This window comes from Hyaena hyaena, unplaced genomic scaffold (genome assembly GCF_003009895.1).
Source record: "Hyaena hyaena isolate Hyena2069 unplaced genomic scaffold, ASM300989v1 scaffold_602, whole genome shotgun sequence".
NCBI classification, from domain to species: domain Eukaryota; kingdom Metazoa; phylum Chordata; class Mammalia; order Carnivora; family Hyaenidae; genus Hyaena; species Hyaena hyaena.
The window spans coordinates 1055333-1075572 of record NW_024081229.1 but is presented as its reverse complement, the minus strand read 5'-3'; the positions used below and the strand labels follow the sequence as shown (position 1 = coordinate 1075572).

The window sequence follows — 20240 nt, the reverse complement described above, 5'->3', positions numbered from 1 at the left end:
GGGAAAACATTATTGCTCTTGATGGAATATAGCACCACTCTGAAGAATAAAAGATGGTTAGGATTAACCGCCTTTTAATCAACAATATGCATTTATAGGAAAAGTGCTTAAAGTACTTCTGGAAAAAGGTTAAGTGTGAGGAAATTTTTGTAGTATATATTTTAAATGTTACCCACTTTTCTTTAAATAGACAATGAGCAATCTATTTTAGTAAAGTAGTATCAGATTTGCTGTCAGTCTATCAAATCAACAAATATAAAATTAAGGGACAGAAATGTTATTCAAACTTATAAAACAAATTAGAACGTTATAATTTTATGCCAAAAACATTTCTGACAATTATTGCTTAAAAATACAGTGATTACCATTGTGAAATTTTCTATATCCTGACTGAGAAAATTTCTTCTGAATGCTAACATTTAACTAAGCAAAGGAGAACATCTAAGGGATGTGTAGACATTGCCTAATCACTGTGGAAAATAGCCCAAATTCCCCCCCCAACAATTTTAAAAAACTAATGTCACCATGGTGAGTCAGGAATCAGAAACAAAACAATATAATTACACACATGCTCTATGAAGTCAGCCAAATGGTTTCTTTATAATAATTTGCAGCAAGCATATTGCTCAGTCTCTATAAAGTAGGTTTCTAAGTAAACTTCCTTGTTCTAAAAGAAAAGGTCTGAACGGATAAATTGCTATGCAGAAGCACAAAGTTTTAAAATGCTTTTATCTTCTATAAGAAGTAATTAAACTTTAAAAGCCAAACAATCTAACATCAAATGTGATTTCCTCTGAGACAGACTTTATCCATCAGTTTCTTTTTTCTTCAATCATCTGAAATATCAGAATTACTACACTGGTAATCTTCATTGTAAAATGATACTATCTTATTTAAACTTGATTAACTTTCTATAACAACTATTTTAGGAGTGGCATCTCTAAAAATAATTTTATCCAATGTATCCATCAGTCATATTTAAAGGCAATATAAAAATCCTAATAAAGTTGGTAAAGTTTAGAGTACTACTCAGATACTGCAACATGATCTGTATCTTTAAGGGGGAAAAAAGAAAAATCAAACTTCTATAAATGAATGGGATTTTGGATATTTATGGTTGGCACAGAAAACAGAATTTTGTACTTTCATTGGACATTTTTACAAAGAAAATGTCTCAATGATCATGTTTTCAACATCATTCTTCATATATATATATATATATATACACACACACATATATACATACATATATATATACACACACATATATATATATATATATATATATATATTATTGACTGGGGTGATGCAGAAAGCCACAAATGAGAAAAGGACACTAAGGTTTTAATAAAGGGAACAAAAACTTGTTTTCACCAGTATAGATTCACATTACAGTACACCAATATTGACAGCATTCTCTTGTCTATTTTTGGTACAGAAGGTGGTATCTCTCTACATAACCTTGTAAGGCTTCAGTAACTAAAACATAAAACAAACAAAACCCCCAAAAAACAAAACAAAAAACCCAGCCTATTAGTTTACAGTTTATTTTAAAAATTCTGAAAGACACTGCAAGTTCTAAACTTTTAGTAGTGCTACCCATACACAACCATCTGGTAAAGAACCCAGTAAAAGAGCCTCCTTTCAAGGAAGCTTTGCAACAGTAGAGTTGTGCAATATGGATGTTTCTTACTACAAGAAAAAAATTATACATGGCACATTCTCATTCGTATTTTGTAATGTAAAAAGTTACAAACATACCTAATCAAATAAATAATAATAAAAAAAAAAGAATTTGAATGTATTTGTTAAGTATCCTAAAACCACTACATAGAATAATGGCAACTTTCACTCACAGATTATTTACATGGTAATACCCAGTGTGGGTACACTGCTACAAAACTCAAAACAGAAGGAGTAAACTTGAAATGTTTTCCATAATAAAGATCTAGCAGCATGACTATCTAATGCTGTTTTATCCCGATTGCTTCTGAAACGTTCCTTTTTAGTCTGTGTCTTCATCCAGTTCATAATTGTCTTTATCATAAATATCTTTTACTAAAAGAACCCGTACAAGCATATTTTCCAAGGTGTTTCGGTCCAGTGAAGTAGATGTGTACCAGACAGGGCTATCTGTAGAACTAGAGCATTCTGGTTGCAAATAAAAAACATCCATTCTCTGATTAAGATTCTGTGGACTTTGGGAGAAAGGAGAAAGTCAATTTCACAGTATATATACAAAATTCCCCACAACTTTCTTTTCTTCTTCCAAGAACAATTCTGTTACTACTAACCATATTATGTGGTCAGATCATGTCTCATTACTTACGTTAAATATTTTATCATTAATATATTTTGAAAGTTAATTTCTGTGACTAAAGATTATGTTCCCACCAATATAAATTATTATTTCACTGAATCCAAAACACCATCAAAACAAACAGTATATTTAATCTTTTGAATATTGCCACTAAACAAGTAGAACACTGCCAATTATAATTTTATGATCTATCAATTATAACATGCATTCCAGTTTCAGAGATATTAAATCTGAAAAATGTGTCTTAACATTGATGAAATATAGCAGCTCGTAAAATAAAAATACCTAATAGCATTATATAATAGAAATTTAACTTTTAAAATACCAACAACACTGAGATAGGGATTTCCAACTAACAGTTACTACCATCAGAGCCACCCCAAACCACTGTCCGAAATATTACCAGCATCTGCAGGTGACATCATTAGTTCTTAAGAGCTAATTTAGGGACCTAACTATAATTTATAAAACTTGACATAAGAAAATGGTGTCACAGTTAGTTCATATTAACTCTTTGAAAATTAAAGAGTATATATATAAAGCAATGGACAAGCATAAAATAATTTATGATCTCTAAACATTTCACTGGTTTAAAATTTTCTAAAATGCTGTTGGTCTTAGATTGGGGGAAAAAGTGGTGGTATAGTTGAAAACCATACATAGTGTTTCAGAACACTATGTAAGACCTTCTCAAAGGAATATTTTCTCTTAAATGTAAGGATTTCATTTTCATCTCCATCTATCTATTCTACCTTTGAACATCCCTTTTCAAACTAGCCCAACCCTTGTGTTAAGTTTCATAACACAATAAAACTGTATACTATAAATACTATATAAATACTGTAGATCCATTTATTTATATATAGTATATGGCTGGTTTCTGGCTATAACAATAGAATGGAATAGCTTCAGTAGAGACTCTGTAGCCTAAAAAGTCTAAAATACTTACTATCTGACCCTTTACAAAAAAAGTTCGTGCCCTATGCTTTATATAATTACTGGAATTGCTGTAATTTAAAAGATGACAATAAGAGTAGTAATTTCACTAGACAACAATTTCTTAACATATGCTTGAACCTTAAAATATAAAGTATAAGCTAGGTATTTTTAATATTGAGACTTATAAACATTACATGTGAGTGAGAAGTGAAACAAAAATCTAAAAAAGATCAGTGAAAAAAGTCACCTCTTAATAGTGTTAAATTCAAGGCAGCTAACCTATACTACCATTTAAAAAGTTAAATATCATCAACACTTACCTTTTAGACAAGTAGCATTCAAACATTTTCACAGGACATCTAGAAGGATTGGCTGTATTTTCAATTTGTTCAAATACTGGCTCATCATCTTCATGTTTTCTTTTTCCAGTAGTAATTTTATCTTAAAAAATAAAAATTACATGAACTCTCTAAGACTAATTTTTTCTTGAAGAAAAATATTTTTACTATTCACTCCTTGTATCTGTTACACCAAATATGTGGCTTCTGGTAAGTCATGATTTTTCAAACAAAATGAACTAATAAGAAACTAAGCCTAACCCTAACCCTACTCAAACTACTATTGAGAAGGTCCAGGTGGTCTTACTTTGTGAAAATGGCAGCCCTGAGATTCTCGACCAGTGACCCACGTGCTCTTTACTAAGGCAAGTCTGGCTATCGGTGCCACAGCAATCTGAAAATAAAAATCTGTTACACTACCTTCATTATCTGTTCCACATAAGGAAGACACCTGGTATCGAAGACACGCTTTGTTTTCCATTGTTAAAGGATTTTTTTTCCAGTGCCTGAACACGGTGCCAAAGGAGAGTCTTAAGTGTTGCTCCACTGTTTTCAGGCCAAAATACTTAGTGTTGAAGTAGAACAGGGTGTTCAGAAGAGCTACTGGAGAGTGCGAGCCTAGTTGTTTTATCCTCCAGAGGTAATCCTCTTCAACTCGAGAAAATATTGACCCTTAAACAGAGAAATATTTTTTAAAAATAATGATCACTTAACCATCTAAAAAAAATAAAGTTAATTCAAAAACAAACCTATTTCAATCCTCTATTCATACCCAGTCAAAACTGGAATGAATTCCAGAATTGCCGATGCAAAAGACGCTAGGCAATGCCCACGACTGCGGAGCTAGCATCTCTGGAGTAAGGGACTGGGTGTTCGCTTCTGCTCTTCTATAGGACAAGCACTTGATACTCAGAAAGGAATTTAAATCTGCATGATTGCTGGGGAAAAATTAGGTGACTTCCATTCACAAACACATTTTCTTCACCATCTCAGATTTCTTACAGAAATTTGTATCACAATAGCCACTGTAGGGCTTAAGAATGTACATCCAGTTTCTTAATCCAGAGAAAGTAGGTCACATTTATCACTAAGTTCTTCATAAACACTAGTTATCAACTACATCAACAAAAGGTGAACAGATAAGTTCATAAATAAGTACTCTGAAAAACATGCTAATTTAAATTATTTCCTATTTTTAATATACCTTCTGTAAAAATAAAAATCCCAGTAGCAAGTTAGCAACACTTTTATTTAAACAAGGATTACCTCCTTAAGAACCAGAATACTCAGAAGGAGGCGCAGATACAACAGTACATAAATTACATAAAAAACTCTCAATCCTGAAAAATTAAAATATATATATTTTACACACACACACATATATAAAGAGCATTACCATCTGGAAGTATACTTGGTTGCCAGCTTCGAAGTATTTTATTCAATTCTTGCTCAAATGTCTGGTATCCTGGATCAATAAATATGTTGTCTTTTCGATTACTACCACACAAGTACTACAATAAAAAAAAAGTTTCTTGAAGGAAAACCAACGTATTATAAAGAGTGAATATATACTTATACTCTGTATATCTTAAGAAAGAAAGAAATCTTAGATCTAAAAAATCCACAGGCATACTTACATAACAGAAGAGCTACTGGCTTAACTATGTTTCTAGAAATCATAAAGAATCAAAGTTACCAATTACTCTTTTGCTTAAAAAACTCAAAGCTGAAATACAAACCCAAGAATCCAGAATGTAAGAACTGGGAGAAATCTTCAGATTGTCAGATAAAAACAGAGTATCTGGCTCCAATGTTCATTATATAGAACATGGAGAAAACAAAATGAGATTTTCAAGTAAGAGTAAGTTATTATTAAAGAACAACTCTGAATGGTACAGATGGGATGCAACGTTACTCTGCAGCCATCTGCAGATCCCTTCTAGCACTTTGGTAAGGAATGCTTTTTTTTTTCTTCCATCTTATGATCATTTTTTATTAATTATTTTAGAGTATAATAATGTAGAATTATATATGTTCTGTTCTACAGTTAGGTTTTTGGGCCAGTGATTTTCAATCTTACCTACTCATTGGAATCACCTGGCTAACTTTTTTTTTTCCCGAATAGTTTATTGTCAAATTAGTTTTCACATAACACTAGGAATGCTTTTTTAATTACTGCCTCCCTTTAACTCCTGTGAGTCAGTACAAATTTGACTCTAATAACTTACTATGACAAATCTTAACAGTGAGAGTTGTTAAGGAATGATTTAAAAACTAAAGTTTGCAAAGTCCATCTCCAGTGGAATCTAAAAATAACATAATGTAGAAGTGAAATGGCAACGAGAGCACAAAGGGAGGCGCCGGGAAGCTGACAGTCTTAAGGCCCATACGCTGTGCATAAAGTGGTACAACACTCTGAGGGTAGACGATGAACTGAAGATCCTAGGGCAACCACAGCAAAAAACAATTTTAAGAGGCAAAACACAAATCAATAGTAGAGATAATAGAGAATCGTAGAAAATAACTAATTCAAAAGAAAGCAGAGGGGAAAAAAACAACCCAAAAAAAGTAAAGATAAAACAAATAGAAAACAACCAAAAGGACAGATTTTCATCCAATGGCAGCTGTGATTCCACTGAGTATAAAATATCTAAACGAGGGGGCGCCTGGGTGGCTTAGTCGGTTAAGCGTCCGACTTTCGCTTGGGTCATGATCTCGCGGTTCGTGGGTTCGAGCCCCGCGTCGGGCTCTGTGCTGACTGCCAGCTCAGAGCCTGGAGACTGTTTCAGTCTGTGACTCCCTCTCTCTCTGACCCTCCCCTGCTCACACTGTCTCTCTCTCTCTCCTAGAAATAAATAAAACATTAAAAAAATAAATAAAATAAAATAAAAAATGAGGTAAGAACGCCCACCATCGCTTCTGTTATTTACCACGATTCTACAAGTTCTAGTTCAAGAAGAAATAAAGCAGAGTTGCGAGTAACAAGCAATAGAGAAAAATAGGANCCTCTCTCTCTGACCCTCCCCTGTCTCTCTCTCTCTCTCTCTCTCTCCTAGAAATAAATAAATAAAACATTTAAACAAAAAAAAATCTAAACCAGGGTGGCAAATGAGAGCCAAAACTGGTCCAGTTCCTATTTTTGTCAATGAAGTTTCCTTGAGGGGCGTCTGGGTGGCTCAGTCGGTTGAGTCTGTCTGACTTCAGCTCAGGTCAAGATCTCGCAGTTTGTGAGTTCAAGCCCCACATCAGGCTCTGTGCTGACAGCTCAGAGCCTGGAGCCTCCTCCCAATTCTGTGTCTCCCTCTCTCTCTCTGCCCCTCCCATGATCATGCTCTGTCTCTCGCTCTCAAAAATAAACATTTTAAAAAAATAAAGTTTCCTTGAAACACAGACACAATTGACATTTGCGTATTGCCCAAGTCTGTTTTCACACTGCAATGGCAGAGCTGAATGGGCACATGATATACCAGTATGGCCTGCAAAGACTAAATAAAACATTTACTATCTGGTTCTTTATATAAAGGGGAAAAAATGTTTGTTGGTCTAAACATACCAAGACAAAGATTGATCAATTGGATTAAAAAAAAAATCCAGGCCCAACAATATGCTGCTTAACAAGAAAGCTACTATATTTATTTATTTTTTTTAAAGTAATCTCAAAAAAAAAATAAATAAAAGTAAAATAAAAAAAAAAAAATAATCTCTACACCCAGCATGGGGCTTGAACTCACAACCCCAAGATCAAGAGTTGCATGCTCTTCCAACTTAGACAGGTGCTCCGAGACACCGACTTGAAATATGCAGACACAGATAAATGAAAAGTAAAAGAATGGAAAAAAAAAAAAAGTCCCTCGTCGGGCTCTGTGGTGACAGCCCAGAGCCTGGAGCTGCTTCGGATTCTGTGTCTCCCTCTCTCTGCCCCTCCCCCACTAATGCTTTTTCTCTCTCTCTCTCTCTGTGTCTCTCAAAAATGAATAAATGTTTAAAAAAAGAAAGAAATTATTTCCCCCTTATTGCTTGACTTCTGGCTGAGAATTATTTCATGGTCATTTCTCTCATTTTGTATTCTGAATGCTGCTTTACGGTAAGAACAAAAGATATAAATTGCTGTTCCGAACATGAGGAGTTCACTTCTGCAATTGTTTTATATAATGGGCATCAAGTTTACATTAAAAAAAAACTATAGTCCCATTAAACAGGTTGAATTGTGATACTGTATTTTAACCAATAATATTGAGGATTTCCAGACAGATACTTTTATAGAATTCTTGCTCTCTGACTAACCCAAAAGTAGGAGAGGGGCCTGACATTGTCACTTCATTGATTGCCACGCACTTGGTTTGGCATCCTATTTGCAAGGCATTAATTAAGAATTTTTGTTCTACCATTTTGAAATTATATTGACTCTCTTCCTTCTGACTAGCAGGACTAAAACTAGATTAGTTCAGATGATGATCTGCTAGTCTGAGTTTTGATTCTTATGTGGTGGGGTTTTTTTCTTTTTCCATTCTTTTATTTTTCATTTAACAAAAGGAATACTATGTTATGGTATAGCCATTATTCTCCATTAAGACAGTCCCAATTTACAAACACCTAATCTGCCCCATCACCAAAGCCCAATAACTCTTGTTTTTCAGAAGCAAAGGAGAAGCCATCAAAGACAGCTACACCTTCTAGAAGTAACCCTGGAGAAAATGCTGTGACGGGCCAGGCCTGTCTGAAGAGTATCAATCTTTTTTTTTTTTTTTTTTTTTTTAAGTTTATTTATTTATTTTGAGAGAGAAAGAGAGAAAGAAGGAGAGAGAGAATCCCAAGCAAGCCCCTCGCTGCAGGAGTAGAACCATGAGATCATGACCTGAGCTGAAATCCAGAGGCAGACACTTAACCAACTGAGCCACGTAGGTGTCACAAGAGTAGCAATCTTATGGGGCGCCTGGGTGGCTTAGTCGGTTAAGCGTCCGACTTTCGCTTAGGTCATGATCTCGCGGTTCGTGGGTTTGAGCCCCGCATCGGGCTCTGTGCTGACTGCCAGCTCAGAGCCTGGAGCCTGTTTCAGAGTCTGTATCTCCTTCTCTCTCTGACCCTCCCCTGCTCACGCTATCTCTCTCTCTCCTAGAAATAAATAAAATATTAAAAAAAAAAAGAGTAGCAATCTTAATAAAAAATTTTACTTAAAAATAATTACTAATTACAGAATTATTTGAGTTAATAAGTATTCTCTTTCCAAAATATAATTCCTGTACAAGGATTCTGGTTTCTCATTGTATTTAGAATGCTTTGGAACAATATTTGAGAGAACTAAAGATCCACAGATAATTTTGGAAGCACTGCATAGAGTATCATTAAACAACAAAATATAATGTGATCTACACATATAAATCTCTAAAATTTCTAAAATTAAAAAAAGTTATAATTAAATATTTAACCCAATATATCTAGGTTTATTTACTTATTTATTACTTAAGTTTATTTATTTTGAGAGAGACGATGCAAGTAGGAGAAGGGCAGAGAGAGGGGACAAAATATGTTTTACATTTTTAAAATAAAAATTCTTTAAAATCTTATGTGTTTTACACTTAGATCACTTCTTATTTCAGATGAGCTAAGTTTCAAGGACTCTGTTTTCCTATGGACGAAAAAATGCAAAGCAGGTAGGTATCTATTTACTTAAGCAGAAATCCTGGCAGTGGTATTTGAGAAGCAGAATATAAGTCCACTATAACATAGTTGAAAGTGATGTGTTTTAGGCTTTAGCCTGCCAAGTCCTGGAAATACCTGCTTTCCTCATGGAATAAGGAAAGAGGGTATCCCTGGGGAACCCTTGTACGTGAGAACCAGTGCAGCCACAGAATTTTTAGTGTTGTGATTTTAGGCAGATGGCCCTTCTTCAGGCCAATAAGTATCTCATTTCCACAGGAATGAAGGAATTTAATGTTCTGCTGAATCAGCAGGTCTTCCCTAATCCTTCTGTCCCAGAAGCAGCCAGGATGACTACGGTGGATGACTGGGTGAACTTCTACATCAATTGTTACAGGAAGCAGGTGACGGGAGAGCAGCAAGAGGAGGAGAGAGCTCTACAGGAACTTGGGCAAGAGCTAGATACTCTGTCTGCCCTTTTCCTGGCCAAATATATGGCCTTCCTGAAGTTCTTGTGAGCATCTAAATCACCCACTGTCTTCTCCCTAGCCAAGAAACCCAGGCCTGTATCCCAAAGAAACTCTTAAATCCTGCCTCTGTACTCTTCAAGTGCTCAGACTCTACCTTGACACTTAAATAAAGACCAAGTTTGGTTTGCTGGTCAAAAAAAAAAAAAAAGAATATCATCTGTTTTAGAAAATATGTTCAGCCATTAACATGTTTATTTAGTCATAAACTGTCACTAATACAGTATTATCGACATACCGACATACCATTCCATGAGAATAACACTGTTTAAATAGTATTTGTGTGTGTGTTTCAAATCCTTGAGCAGAACATATTATAGCTTTTAAGTCAGACTGCTTACCAGATTCAAAACATATGAGCTATATATAAACTCAGGTGAGCTACTTAACTTTCCTTCATCATCAAAAAATGGTGACAAAAGTAGTAAGGTTGTTGAGAGGACTAAATGACATGTCAAGCAATTAGTACAGTGCATGGAAATCAGTAAATAGTCCAAAAAAAGTAATCTCCAATAACTACTCCAATGTTCAGTGTTCACCATACAATAAACAACTAATCTCTCTTGAAGAAACTAAGGAAAGGATTAGCAAAACTCTGAATGCATTACACCACTGCTATGAAAAATGAATCAAATTCTTAAGGCCCTTCTAAATCAAAGATTAAATAAATTTTAAAATGTTATATGTATTTTAATAGCATTCAAAAACCCTATGTAGAACTCAAATTAACAAGCTACAAGTGAGTTTACTCTATTTTTTAATTTAATAAATAGAGTTCTAACTCTCCTTTTAAAAAAAAAAAAAAAACCAACCAACCAGAATTCATCCGGATAAGAAATTTTGGGAAAAATTTTGGAAAATGAGAATAACTATCTAGAGTAAACAAAGAATTCTCACAAATGGAAAGTGATAAACAACCCAACAAAGGAAAAATTCACGGAAAAGGAAATTCAAATTCAAACCGCCAACGAACATAAAAAGATCCTCAATTCTTTTGGGAAGCAATCTCATGATAGCTTTTAAAATAAAAAATACATAATAAATTAAAAAAAAATTTAAAATAAAAAATACATTGGGGCACCTGGGTGGCTCATTCAGTTGAATGTCCAACTCTTAAAATTTCAGCTCAGGTCATGATCTCCCAGTTTTGTGAATTTGAGTCCTGTGTCAGGCTTTGTACTGACAGCACAGAGCCCATTTGAGATTCTCCCCTTTTTTCTCTGTCCCTTCCCTGCTTCTGTGGGCACGCTCTTTCAAATAAACAGACTTTTAAAAAAATAAGTAAAATTTTAAAAATAAAATAAAAAATAAAAGCTTTTTCTTATGATCTAATAATAATGTCCTTTCTGAAATCTTATCTCATAGAAATAAGATCTTTAGGATCAGGGCGCTTGAGTGGCTCGTCAGTTAAGCATCAAACTTCGGCTCAGGTCATGGTCTTGCGGTTCGTGCGAGCCCTAAGTCAGGCTGTGTGCAGACAGCTCAGAGCCTAGAGCCTGCTTCAGATTCTGTGTGTGTCTCTCTCTGTCCCCCCCCCCCACCCCAGCTCCCCGCTCACGCTCTCTCTCTCTTGCTCTCAAAAAGAAATACAATATTTTTAAAAATTAAAAAAAAAAGATCTTTAGGATCATTATGTAAGATCTGGGGAAGAAGGTATACATTATCTATAATAGCAAAATTTTATAACACAAAAGGAATGCCAGTCATGGTTGAAATGACTAAATTAAATGTGGTATGAACTATGCAGTCAGTTAAGTCTGTTCCTACTGACTTAGAGGGACTGCCACAGCGTGCTGAGAAACAGAAGGAAGGAAGCTGTAGCACAAAAGTAATATGGCTCCATGTTCTTAGTTGACAAACTATTATATCTTTTGCCATATTCATAAAAACTATAGTGAAGCATATACATTCAGCTGACCATGGTGCGGTGGAGAAGACTCAGGAATAGGGCATCCACAATTCAACTGACCATACATTTGGTGTGCAGCACACATGTTCACAAGTGTAAGATAACAGTGATGAAAGAAGGATCATGATTTAGGATCTTGTACAATTTTCTTTTTCAACAATAACCATTATCCTTGTACAACGGGGGCGGAAATCAGCTGTTCTGTTTATGAGGGAGGAAAAAAAATGCTGTGCTCCCCTTTCACACAGTACTAGTTAAACATCCATAATTACATTTAAATTTCTCAGTATGCAGTACAGAAGTGGCTACCTATTTATTCCCTACATTCACAAGACTTAGGTCTCACAACGAAAGATGTTATTCCTTCGAGACACAAATCTAAGAAAACACTACTTCTTCAACATTATCTTTTTTGTCAGATGTGAACAAAATCAATAAATGCAACAAAAATATGTACACTTTTCCAAAAATAGTTTCTATTTCTGTACACATCCTTGAAGTAACATTAAACAGCAATGATTTCTGTAAAGTATATTTTAGATAACTTATCTTTACACTCAGGTTTGAGATTGTTTTTTAAAGCTGCTTATAAATACCATACAGTCTTTTACAAAATTAAATCAAGTCTGTGAAAATATGTCTAATGATGAGAACAGTAAAACAACTTCTTTTAATTGTAAAAAAAAAAAACCATTCTAAAGTGTACAGTTTGGCAGTAAAAGAATTTTTTCAGGAAACATTTTTTAGTAAAATGTAAAGAACCTGTTTATAAAGGGGGGAAATTCTGACATATGCTACAATATGGATAAGCTTTAAAGGCATGCTTAGTGCAAAAAGCCAGTCACAAAAAGAGTAACACTGTATGATTTCACTTCTACAAGATACCCAGAGTAGTCAAACTTATGGAGACAGAAAACAGAGTGGTGGCTGTCAAGGGCAGAGTGAGGAGAGAATGAGTTATTGCTTAATGGGTATAGTTTCAGTTTTGCAATATGAAGAGTTATGGGGATGGATGGTGGTGATGTTTGGGCAGGATTACAACTGTCCTTAATATCCCTGACTTACATACTAAAAACAGTTAAAAGGTTAAGTTTTATGTTATGTGTATTTTACCACAATAAAAACAATTGGGAAAAAAAGAACCAATTTAAAGACATAATTTATAATCCTTTCTTATGCAATCCATTTAGCTCTCAAATCTCTAATAGTATTTGGAGTTCTAATATTTAAAGAATCCATTCAATAAAAAGCAATCCAGGGGTGCCTGGGTGGCTCAGTCGGTTGAGTGACTGACTTCAGCTCAGGTCATGATCTCACGTTTCGTGGGTTCGAGCCCCATGTAGGGCTCTGTGCGGACAGCTAGCTCAGAGCCTGGAGGCTGTTTCAGATTCTGTGTCTCCTTCTCTCTCTGACCCTCCCCTGCTTATGCTGTCTCTCTCTTTCTCTCAGAAATAAATAAAACATTAAAAAAAAAAAAAAAAAAAAAAGCAATCCAGAGATTCAACTTCCTATAATAGGGTTATAGGGAAACCAACCAATTCTCTTTACTTAAATAAAATGAAAATATTTTTTAAAATTTGTGGAATGCAGTTAAACTAGTTAATAAAGGAAAATGTATAGCTTTAAATGCTTTACAAGAAAAGAAAAACAGTCTAAGATCAATGATCTTAAGCTGGAAAAAAGAGAACAAATTAAAAAAAGAAACAGAGATCAGAGATTCCAAAAAACAGAAAACAGAAAAACAACAGAGAAGAATCAATGAAACCAAAAGCTGGCTCTCTGAATAGATCAAAAAAAGAAAACTGATAAACTTTTAGTTAGATCAGGAATATAGTCAAACCAGAACCCTACCCCACTAGGCCCAATCCCACTAGCCATTTGTTTTTCACAATGTATAAACTAAGAGCTATATTTTTTATGATTATAAAGTTGTATTTTTAAGCTGCTATCTACCTATCAACATCAACCTAGGCTAACAAATATGTGACAACTTTGATGAACTCAAAAGAAACAGTGATGTAAATAACCTTATAGAAGTTAAATGAATTGACTTAATAATAATTTAAAACTACCTCAAACTGCCCCCCCCCCTCAACACACACACACACACACACACACACACACAAATCCATGGCTTCACTGGATTCTGTCAAACACTTAAGAAAGGAATAATACCAACGCTCACAAGTTATTTCAGAAAATATGAGAAAGGGGAGTGCCTGTATAGCTCAGCTGGTTGAGTATCTGACCCTTGATTTCAGCTCAGGTCATGATCTCAGCGTCATGGGATCAAGCCCTGCACCAATGTGGAGCCTGCTTAAGATTGATTCTCATTCTCTCTCTCCCCAGCTCAGGAAGGAAGGAAGGAAGGAAGGAAGGAAGGAAGGAAGGAAGGAAGGGGAAAGAAAAAGAAAGAGAGAGAGAAAGAAAGAGAGAGAGAGAAAGAGAGAGAGAAAGAGAGAGAGAGAAAGAAAGAAAAGAAAAGAAAAGAAAAGAAAAGAAAGAAAGAAAGAAAGAAAGAAAGAAAGAAAGAAAGAAAGAAAGAAAGAAAGAAAGAGAAAGAAAGAGAGAAAGAAAATAGGAGAAAGGAACACCTCCCAATTCATTTTATAAGGCGAGTGGAATCACCAAAGCCAGGGAAAGACCTCTTCAGAAAACTATGGACTAGTATCCTCAGTGAACCTCTGCAAAGTCATTAACAGTAAATTAGCAAGTTTAATCAGCAATATATAAAAAAGATAATATATCAGATCAAATGCAGTATCTCTCTGAAATTCAAGGTTGGTTTAATATCTGAAAATTAATTAATATGCCATTATTAATAGAATAAGGGAGAAAAACCATATGATTATCTCAATAGATGCAGAAAAGCAATTGACAAAATTCAGTAACCAATTATGAGAAAAACTCTCAGTAATAAAATAAAAGGTTAAAAAAATTCTCAGCCAATTAGGAATGGAAAAGAACTTCCCTGACCTAGTAACAGGAAACTACAAAAAACCCACAGGAAACATCATACTTAATGGTGAAAGATCTTTCCCCAAGAATTAGAAAAAGGTGAGGGTTTCTGTTCTCATCATTTGCTTTCAATGTTGGGAGGAGGGAGGAGGTCTGAGGTCCCTAACCAATGTAATAAGACAAGAAAAAGAAGACATGCAAATTGGAAAGAAAGAGGCAAAATGGTCTTTAACACCACCTACCAAAATGAATAATGAATTGGTACATAGAGAATATAAGATAAAGATACAAAAATCAATTACATTTCTATATGCGAAATAGTGTCCAAGGAAAGGAAAGAGCTAACAGAGCAGAAAGTATGTGACTTTAGGGCGGTGAACTGAGTGGAAGAGAGATGGGTAAGACAGAGACTTCTAATTTTGTTGTCTTTTATTATGCTATGACTTAAAATTATACTATCTAGATACTGGTTTTTAAAGCTGAATTTCTAGCAGAAGCCATTTTTAAATGAAATTTTATGCAGAACCCTAAAACATACCAAAAAGTGGAACTGCATTGAAACAACACATATAAGAGCCTAGAACTCAATCTCCTTCCTTCCTGCTGGGTTAACTTGGAAGAACCCTAGTATGTTCTTTAACACTTTTACAGATGATTGATCTGAACAACAGAACTATTTCTAAGTGATGATATAAATGTTCTTTCTTAAAAAAGATTGTTCCACCTTCTTAAATACATACACACAATAAAAAGCAGAAGAAAATTGGATACACAGATCTATTGTGTACTAGTTGTTGACAATTATCCAGGTCAACAAGTGCCTTCATTAGGGACAGCATGATATAAGACACAATTCCTAAATGCTCTGAAGAAGAGTCTTTATTATGTAATAAGTAACTTATTTTGAAACCAGACAGCTGAGATGGTTTCCCCTATTTCCTACTTTTTATCTTTTTTTATGTTAAAAAGGGAGTGGGATGGGTGGGAGAGCACACAGCTCTATAAACCCTGAGCCAGAACCACTGAGGCCAGATATGTTTTAGAATTTAGATATGTTTTAGAGTTCAAATATCATATGCTTGCACGTATAGGAGGATTAGGAGGACCATGGGGGAGAAGAAGTGGGGAAATAGTGGGGGAGAGGGAGAGAGACAAACCATGAGAGACTCTTGAATGCTGAGAACAAACTGAGGACTGATGGGTGTGGGGGGGGGGGGGGTAGATGGGCATGGAGGGGGGCACGTGTGGGGATGAGCACTGGGTGTTATATGGAAACCAACCTGACAATAAACTATTCGTAAACTAACAACAACAACAACAAAAAAAACTTCAACAGAACAGTTTCCTTCCCAACAGGCTGGAAAAAGGTCAACTTACACGCTACCTGTCAATTGCCGTAACATTGTTGGAAACGAATCTGGCTGTACCTGTTAGCTTTTATCTTGGGAAACCTACCCTATAGAAATAAAAACATTACATAAGGGTGAAAAAAAATATCCTTTATAATATCCTAGTATTTTCAAATAGAGTAAATTCCTTTTTGTCTTCCTTGGCAAGCCAAGAAATCATTATGTTCCATAAAGCTACCCTTAATATTCTTAAAATGTAACATTTTTCTCTACCAAAACTACCCCAACAACCTTTTTTTTTTTTAAGGTTTACTTTTGAGAGAGAGAGAGCGCGCACGCCAGCCGGGGAGGGGCAGAGAAAGAGAGAGGGAGACACAGAATCTGAAGCAGGCTCCAGGTTCTGAGCTCTCAGCACAGAGCCGGACATAGGGCTCAAACCCATGAGCTACAAGATCATGATGTGAGCCAAATTTGAATGCCTGACCGCCTGAGCCACCCAGGCACCCCTACCACAACAACCTTTCTTATTAACATTAAATCCAAAAGTAGCCATCAAACTACTAACCTCCTGTATTCCAAGGCAAAGATAATAGATGCTATCAGGTGCATAACTCTCTCCATTTGGCCGTCGGATCTCGTTGACAAAATGGGCTAACCCATAGTTAAGCTCAGCCGTGGTATGAGAGAGCAGATCCTCTTTCAACTTTACTGATTTAGCTAAAGAGAAATAAAACATTAGTAATTATTATTTATTCTTCAGATTAAGAAACTTCCTCTTTTTTAAGATTAAGAAACTTTCTGAATTGATTTATCCTATATTAGAATTTAAAAGTAAAATGAAAGCTACATTTAAATGTACTTAAAATATTTTAAGCTACATTTATGCGTTTTTTTTAAGTAAAGGTAGTTAATAACAAAAATCTTAATTTGAAATAGGGTGTAAAACAAGCAAAATCAGAACACTTACGAGATTTTAGCTCATCTAATACCAGAAGATCTTCATCAAGCTGCCTGGTTCTGACCCAGTGTTTCCATGCGTTCACGCCATACGTATACTTGAAGGGAAAGCTGCATTCTGAATTGTCAGAACTATCATCATGAGACTGGTATCCGGATACAGCCTTTCTCTTGGCTCCCTACATAGTAAAACAGGACTGTAGAATCTTTTTGTAAAGAAACCTGTATTATTTCATGACTTTATGTACGCCATCTCTCAACAAGTGCAAATTAAGAGAAATAACATTTACTTATATGCTTAGAATCGACTGGTATTCCAAAATCTAAGAATAGCTACCTATAAAATTACTTGAAATATATGTCCAGAAATGTCATATTTCTACATAAACCACTTTGTATAACAAAATCATAATAACTCTTGCTGTGAAGAGTCACTGATAAGAAAATTAAGATATAATTAATAAATTAATAATTTGAAAAAGATTCTAAATATTAAGGTAAGAGAGAAATTGAACTTTTCATTGATTCCAACTTATGGAAATGACTACTCAACTCCTTTGACTTTCATGATGGCATTATTTACTATATAAAAGTTTTAAATTCTGATGTAGTACACCTAATTCACCTATTTTTTCCTTCTGTTCCTTGTACTTTTGGTATCCTATTGAAGAACTATGCCTAACCCAAGGTAATGATAATTTAGGCCTATGTTTTCTTTTAAGACTTTTATAATTTTAGTTTTTACATTTAGGTCTATAACCCATTTTGAGTTAATTTTTGTGTACAGTGTCAAACACAACTCTAACTTCAGTCTACTGTAGGTACTCACTCCTTTTTCAGTTTTTTTCTTTCTTTGTGGGAAAATTTGTGAAAGTCATCCTTTTTGTTTCTTTTGATCTTGCTAAAGCAGAAATATGTAAAGTTGTTGATGAAGTACTTTTTAAAATCATATGTTAACAACATTTATCTGGTCCACTGAAAGAGACTGTCCATCATGTCGTTCTATATACTAGCATGCTTAAAAAAAGACCAGGTATTATAAACGGTGTAACTTAACCTCGCAAATTAGCCTCAGCAGAAATAAAAGTGGAAAAAACAGATCCCTAGGAAATAATTTCAATTCTTGTCAAAGAGCTGAGTTTACTTTTTTAGCAAATATGTCAACCTTTTGTTAGGATAAAATTAAAAAGAAAAACTTGGGGTGCCTGTGTGGCTCAGTGGATTAAGTGCCCGACTTTGGCTGCAGTCATGATCACATGGTCCATGAGTTCAAGCCCTGTGTTGAGCTCTGTGCTGACAGTTCAGAGCCCTGAACTTGCTTCTGTCTCCCTCTCTCTCTGCCCCTCCCCAACTTGCGTGCACACGTGCCCGCACTCTCCGTCTCTCAAAAAATGAATAAACAGGGGCGCCTGGGTGGCTCAGTCGGTTAAACATCTGACTTCGGCTCAGGTCATGATCTCACGGTTTGTGAGTTCGAGCCTCGCGTCAGGCTCTGTGCTGACAGCTAGCTCAGAGCCTGGAGCCTGCTTCAGATTCTGTGTCTCCCTCTCTCTCTCTGACCCTCCCCTGCTCACGCTGTCTCTCTCTCTCAGAAATAAATAAAACATTTTAAAAAAATGAATAAACATTAAAAACAAATTAAAAAATTAAAAAGAAAAATTAAATGGCAATAATACTTGCTCTTCTATGAGGCTAGAAGTAAATACAAGACATTTTTATTACTTAGAAAATTATTTTATTATTTAGACATTAATTCTTAAAGTCTTTTTACATCTAAGGGAAAAAAGGTCTTCCCATATTCTCAGGCACAGCTGTGGGTCACTGTATCCTTGCTCTACAACTAAAGAGGTATCACTACAAAGAAATAGTAGCTGAATGCAAGAACAGTATTAATTTATACCTTTTTTTTAGATCGAGGTCTAGGCTGTTCCTCATATTCTTCTCCAAAAACAGGTGGTAATAAAAATTCATTTTCCATATCAAGTTCCTCAGCAGCTAGCAATCAAATCAAAAGAACTTTTATTTCCAAATATAACAGCACAGGCTTACAAAAACACTGCCAACAAAGAACTAATAACAGAATATAAACAAACACTTATATACGGGGGGTAACCTGTTCTACAGGGGAGGGTAATCCACCCACCACCCTCCTTGAATTCTCTATTTGAGAACTGTCTATGAATTCTGATAAACCCTACTCAGACTCATAAAACACATGTATAATGAGGGTGCCCAGGTGGCTCAGTTGGTTAAGCGTCCTACTTCGGCTCAGGTCATGATCTCACGGTTCATGGGTTTGAGCCCCGCGTCGGACTCTGTGATGACAGCTGGGAGCCTGGAGCTGCTTCAGATTCTGTGTCTCTCTCCCAGAAAAAAAAAAAAAAAAAAAAAATTAAAAAAAAAAAATCTAAGATCTAAATGGTTCTCAATACAGGAGCACCTGGGTGGCTGAGTCACTTAAGTGTCCAACTTTTAGTTTCAGCTCAGGTCATGATCTCATGGGTCATGGGACTGAGCCCCACATCAGGCTCTGCACTGACAGTGTGGAGCTTGCTTGGGATTTTCTCTCTCCCTTTCTCTCTACTCCTCCCCTGCTCATGTTCTCTCTCTCTCTCTCTCTCAAAATAAGTAAAGATTTAAAAAAATTAAAAACAAATGGTCTCAGTACAGATCTGTCTCAACATATCAAGTCTTTCTCAAAATAAAATGATTAACATTCTTTTTTATATTTATTTGTTTATTTATTATTTATTTATTAATTTTGAGAGAAAGAGAACTCTCCACTACCAGTGAAGAAGTCAAGTCAGACACTTAACCCCCTGAGCCACCCAGGTGCCCCAAAATGCTTTACACTGTATTCAGTGTATTTATTAGCCATCAATAGATTATGAAAATAATGAAAAATGGAATATATTTCTTTTATAACAGAAGACTTGAAAATAATTTTTTCCCTTTGAAGGTGAACAAAGTCTTATAAAAAAACCATTTTATTTAAATATTTAAAAAGAAACAGTCATTACTAGGGGCACATGGGTGGCTCAGTCAGTTAAGCACTCAGTTAAGTACATTAAAAAAAAGAAACAGTCACTTCTTTATCCTTTCCTCTATTTCCAAAGTTTTTTTACACTGAATTACTTTGAGAAAGATTTTTTTTAGGCTCTAAGAAATTTTCTTTAGGTCCCTTCAATTCAATCCTATACCTCATTTCAGAAATTAACGGTTTCATTTTGTTTGGGTAAAAAAAAAAAAAAACAAAACAAATATAAACAGTAAAGACAATAACATGAACATTAAATGGTTAATGAT

At 35.0% G+C, this 20240-nt stretch overlaps 2 protein-coding genes across 8 annotated transcripts in view; one reads left to right on the top strand and one right to left on the bottom strand.

Moving 5' to 3' along the window:
- Positions 1-1323: 1323 nt before the first annotated feature.
- The window catches only part of ZMYM2 (zinc finger MYM-type containing 2), a 104500-nt gene continuing 85583 nt past the window's right edge, over positions 1324-20240 (bottom strand). For all 7 annotated transcript variants that reach the window (XM_039256944.1, XM_039256943.1, XM_039256945.1 and 4 more), the window contains 7 exons: positions 18835-18929; positions 16945-17113; positions 16543-16694; positions 4994-5108; positions 4018-4269; positions 3580-3700; positions 1324-2198 (listed from right to left, as the gene is read on the bottom strand). In XM_039256944.1, coding sequence (XP_039112875.1) covers positions 2006-2198; positions 3580-3700; positions 4018-4269; positions 4994-5108; positions 16543-16694; positions 16945-17113; positions 18835-18929 — 1097 coding nt within the window. In that variant the 3' untranslated portion in view covers positions 1324-2005. The remainder of the gene's footprint in view (positions 2199-3579; positions 3701-4017; positions 4270-4993; positions 5109-16542; positions 16695-16944; positions 17114-18834; positions 18930-20240) is intronic.
- LOC120248577 (alpha-hemoglobin-stabilizing protein-like) lies at positions 9474-9752 on the top strand. The gene has a single exon (XM_039256950.1). It carries the CDS (start codon positions 9474-9476, stop codon positions 9750-9752), a length of 279 nt encoding a protein of 92 aa, XP_039112881.1.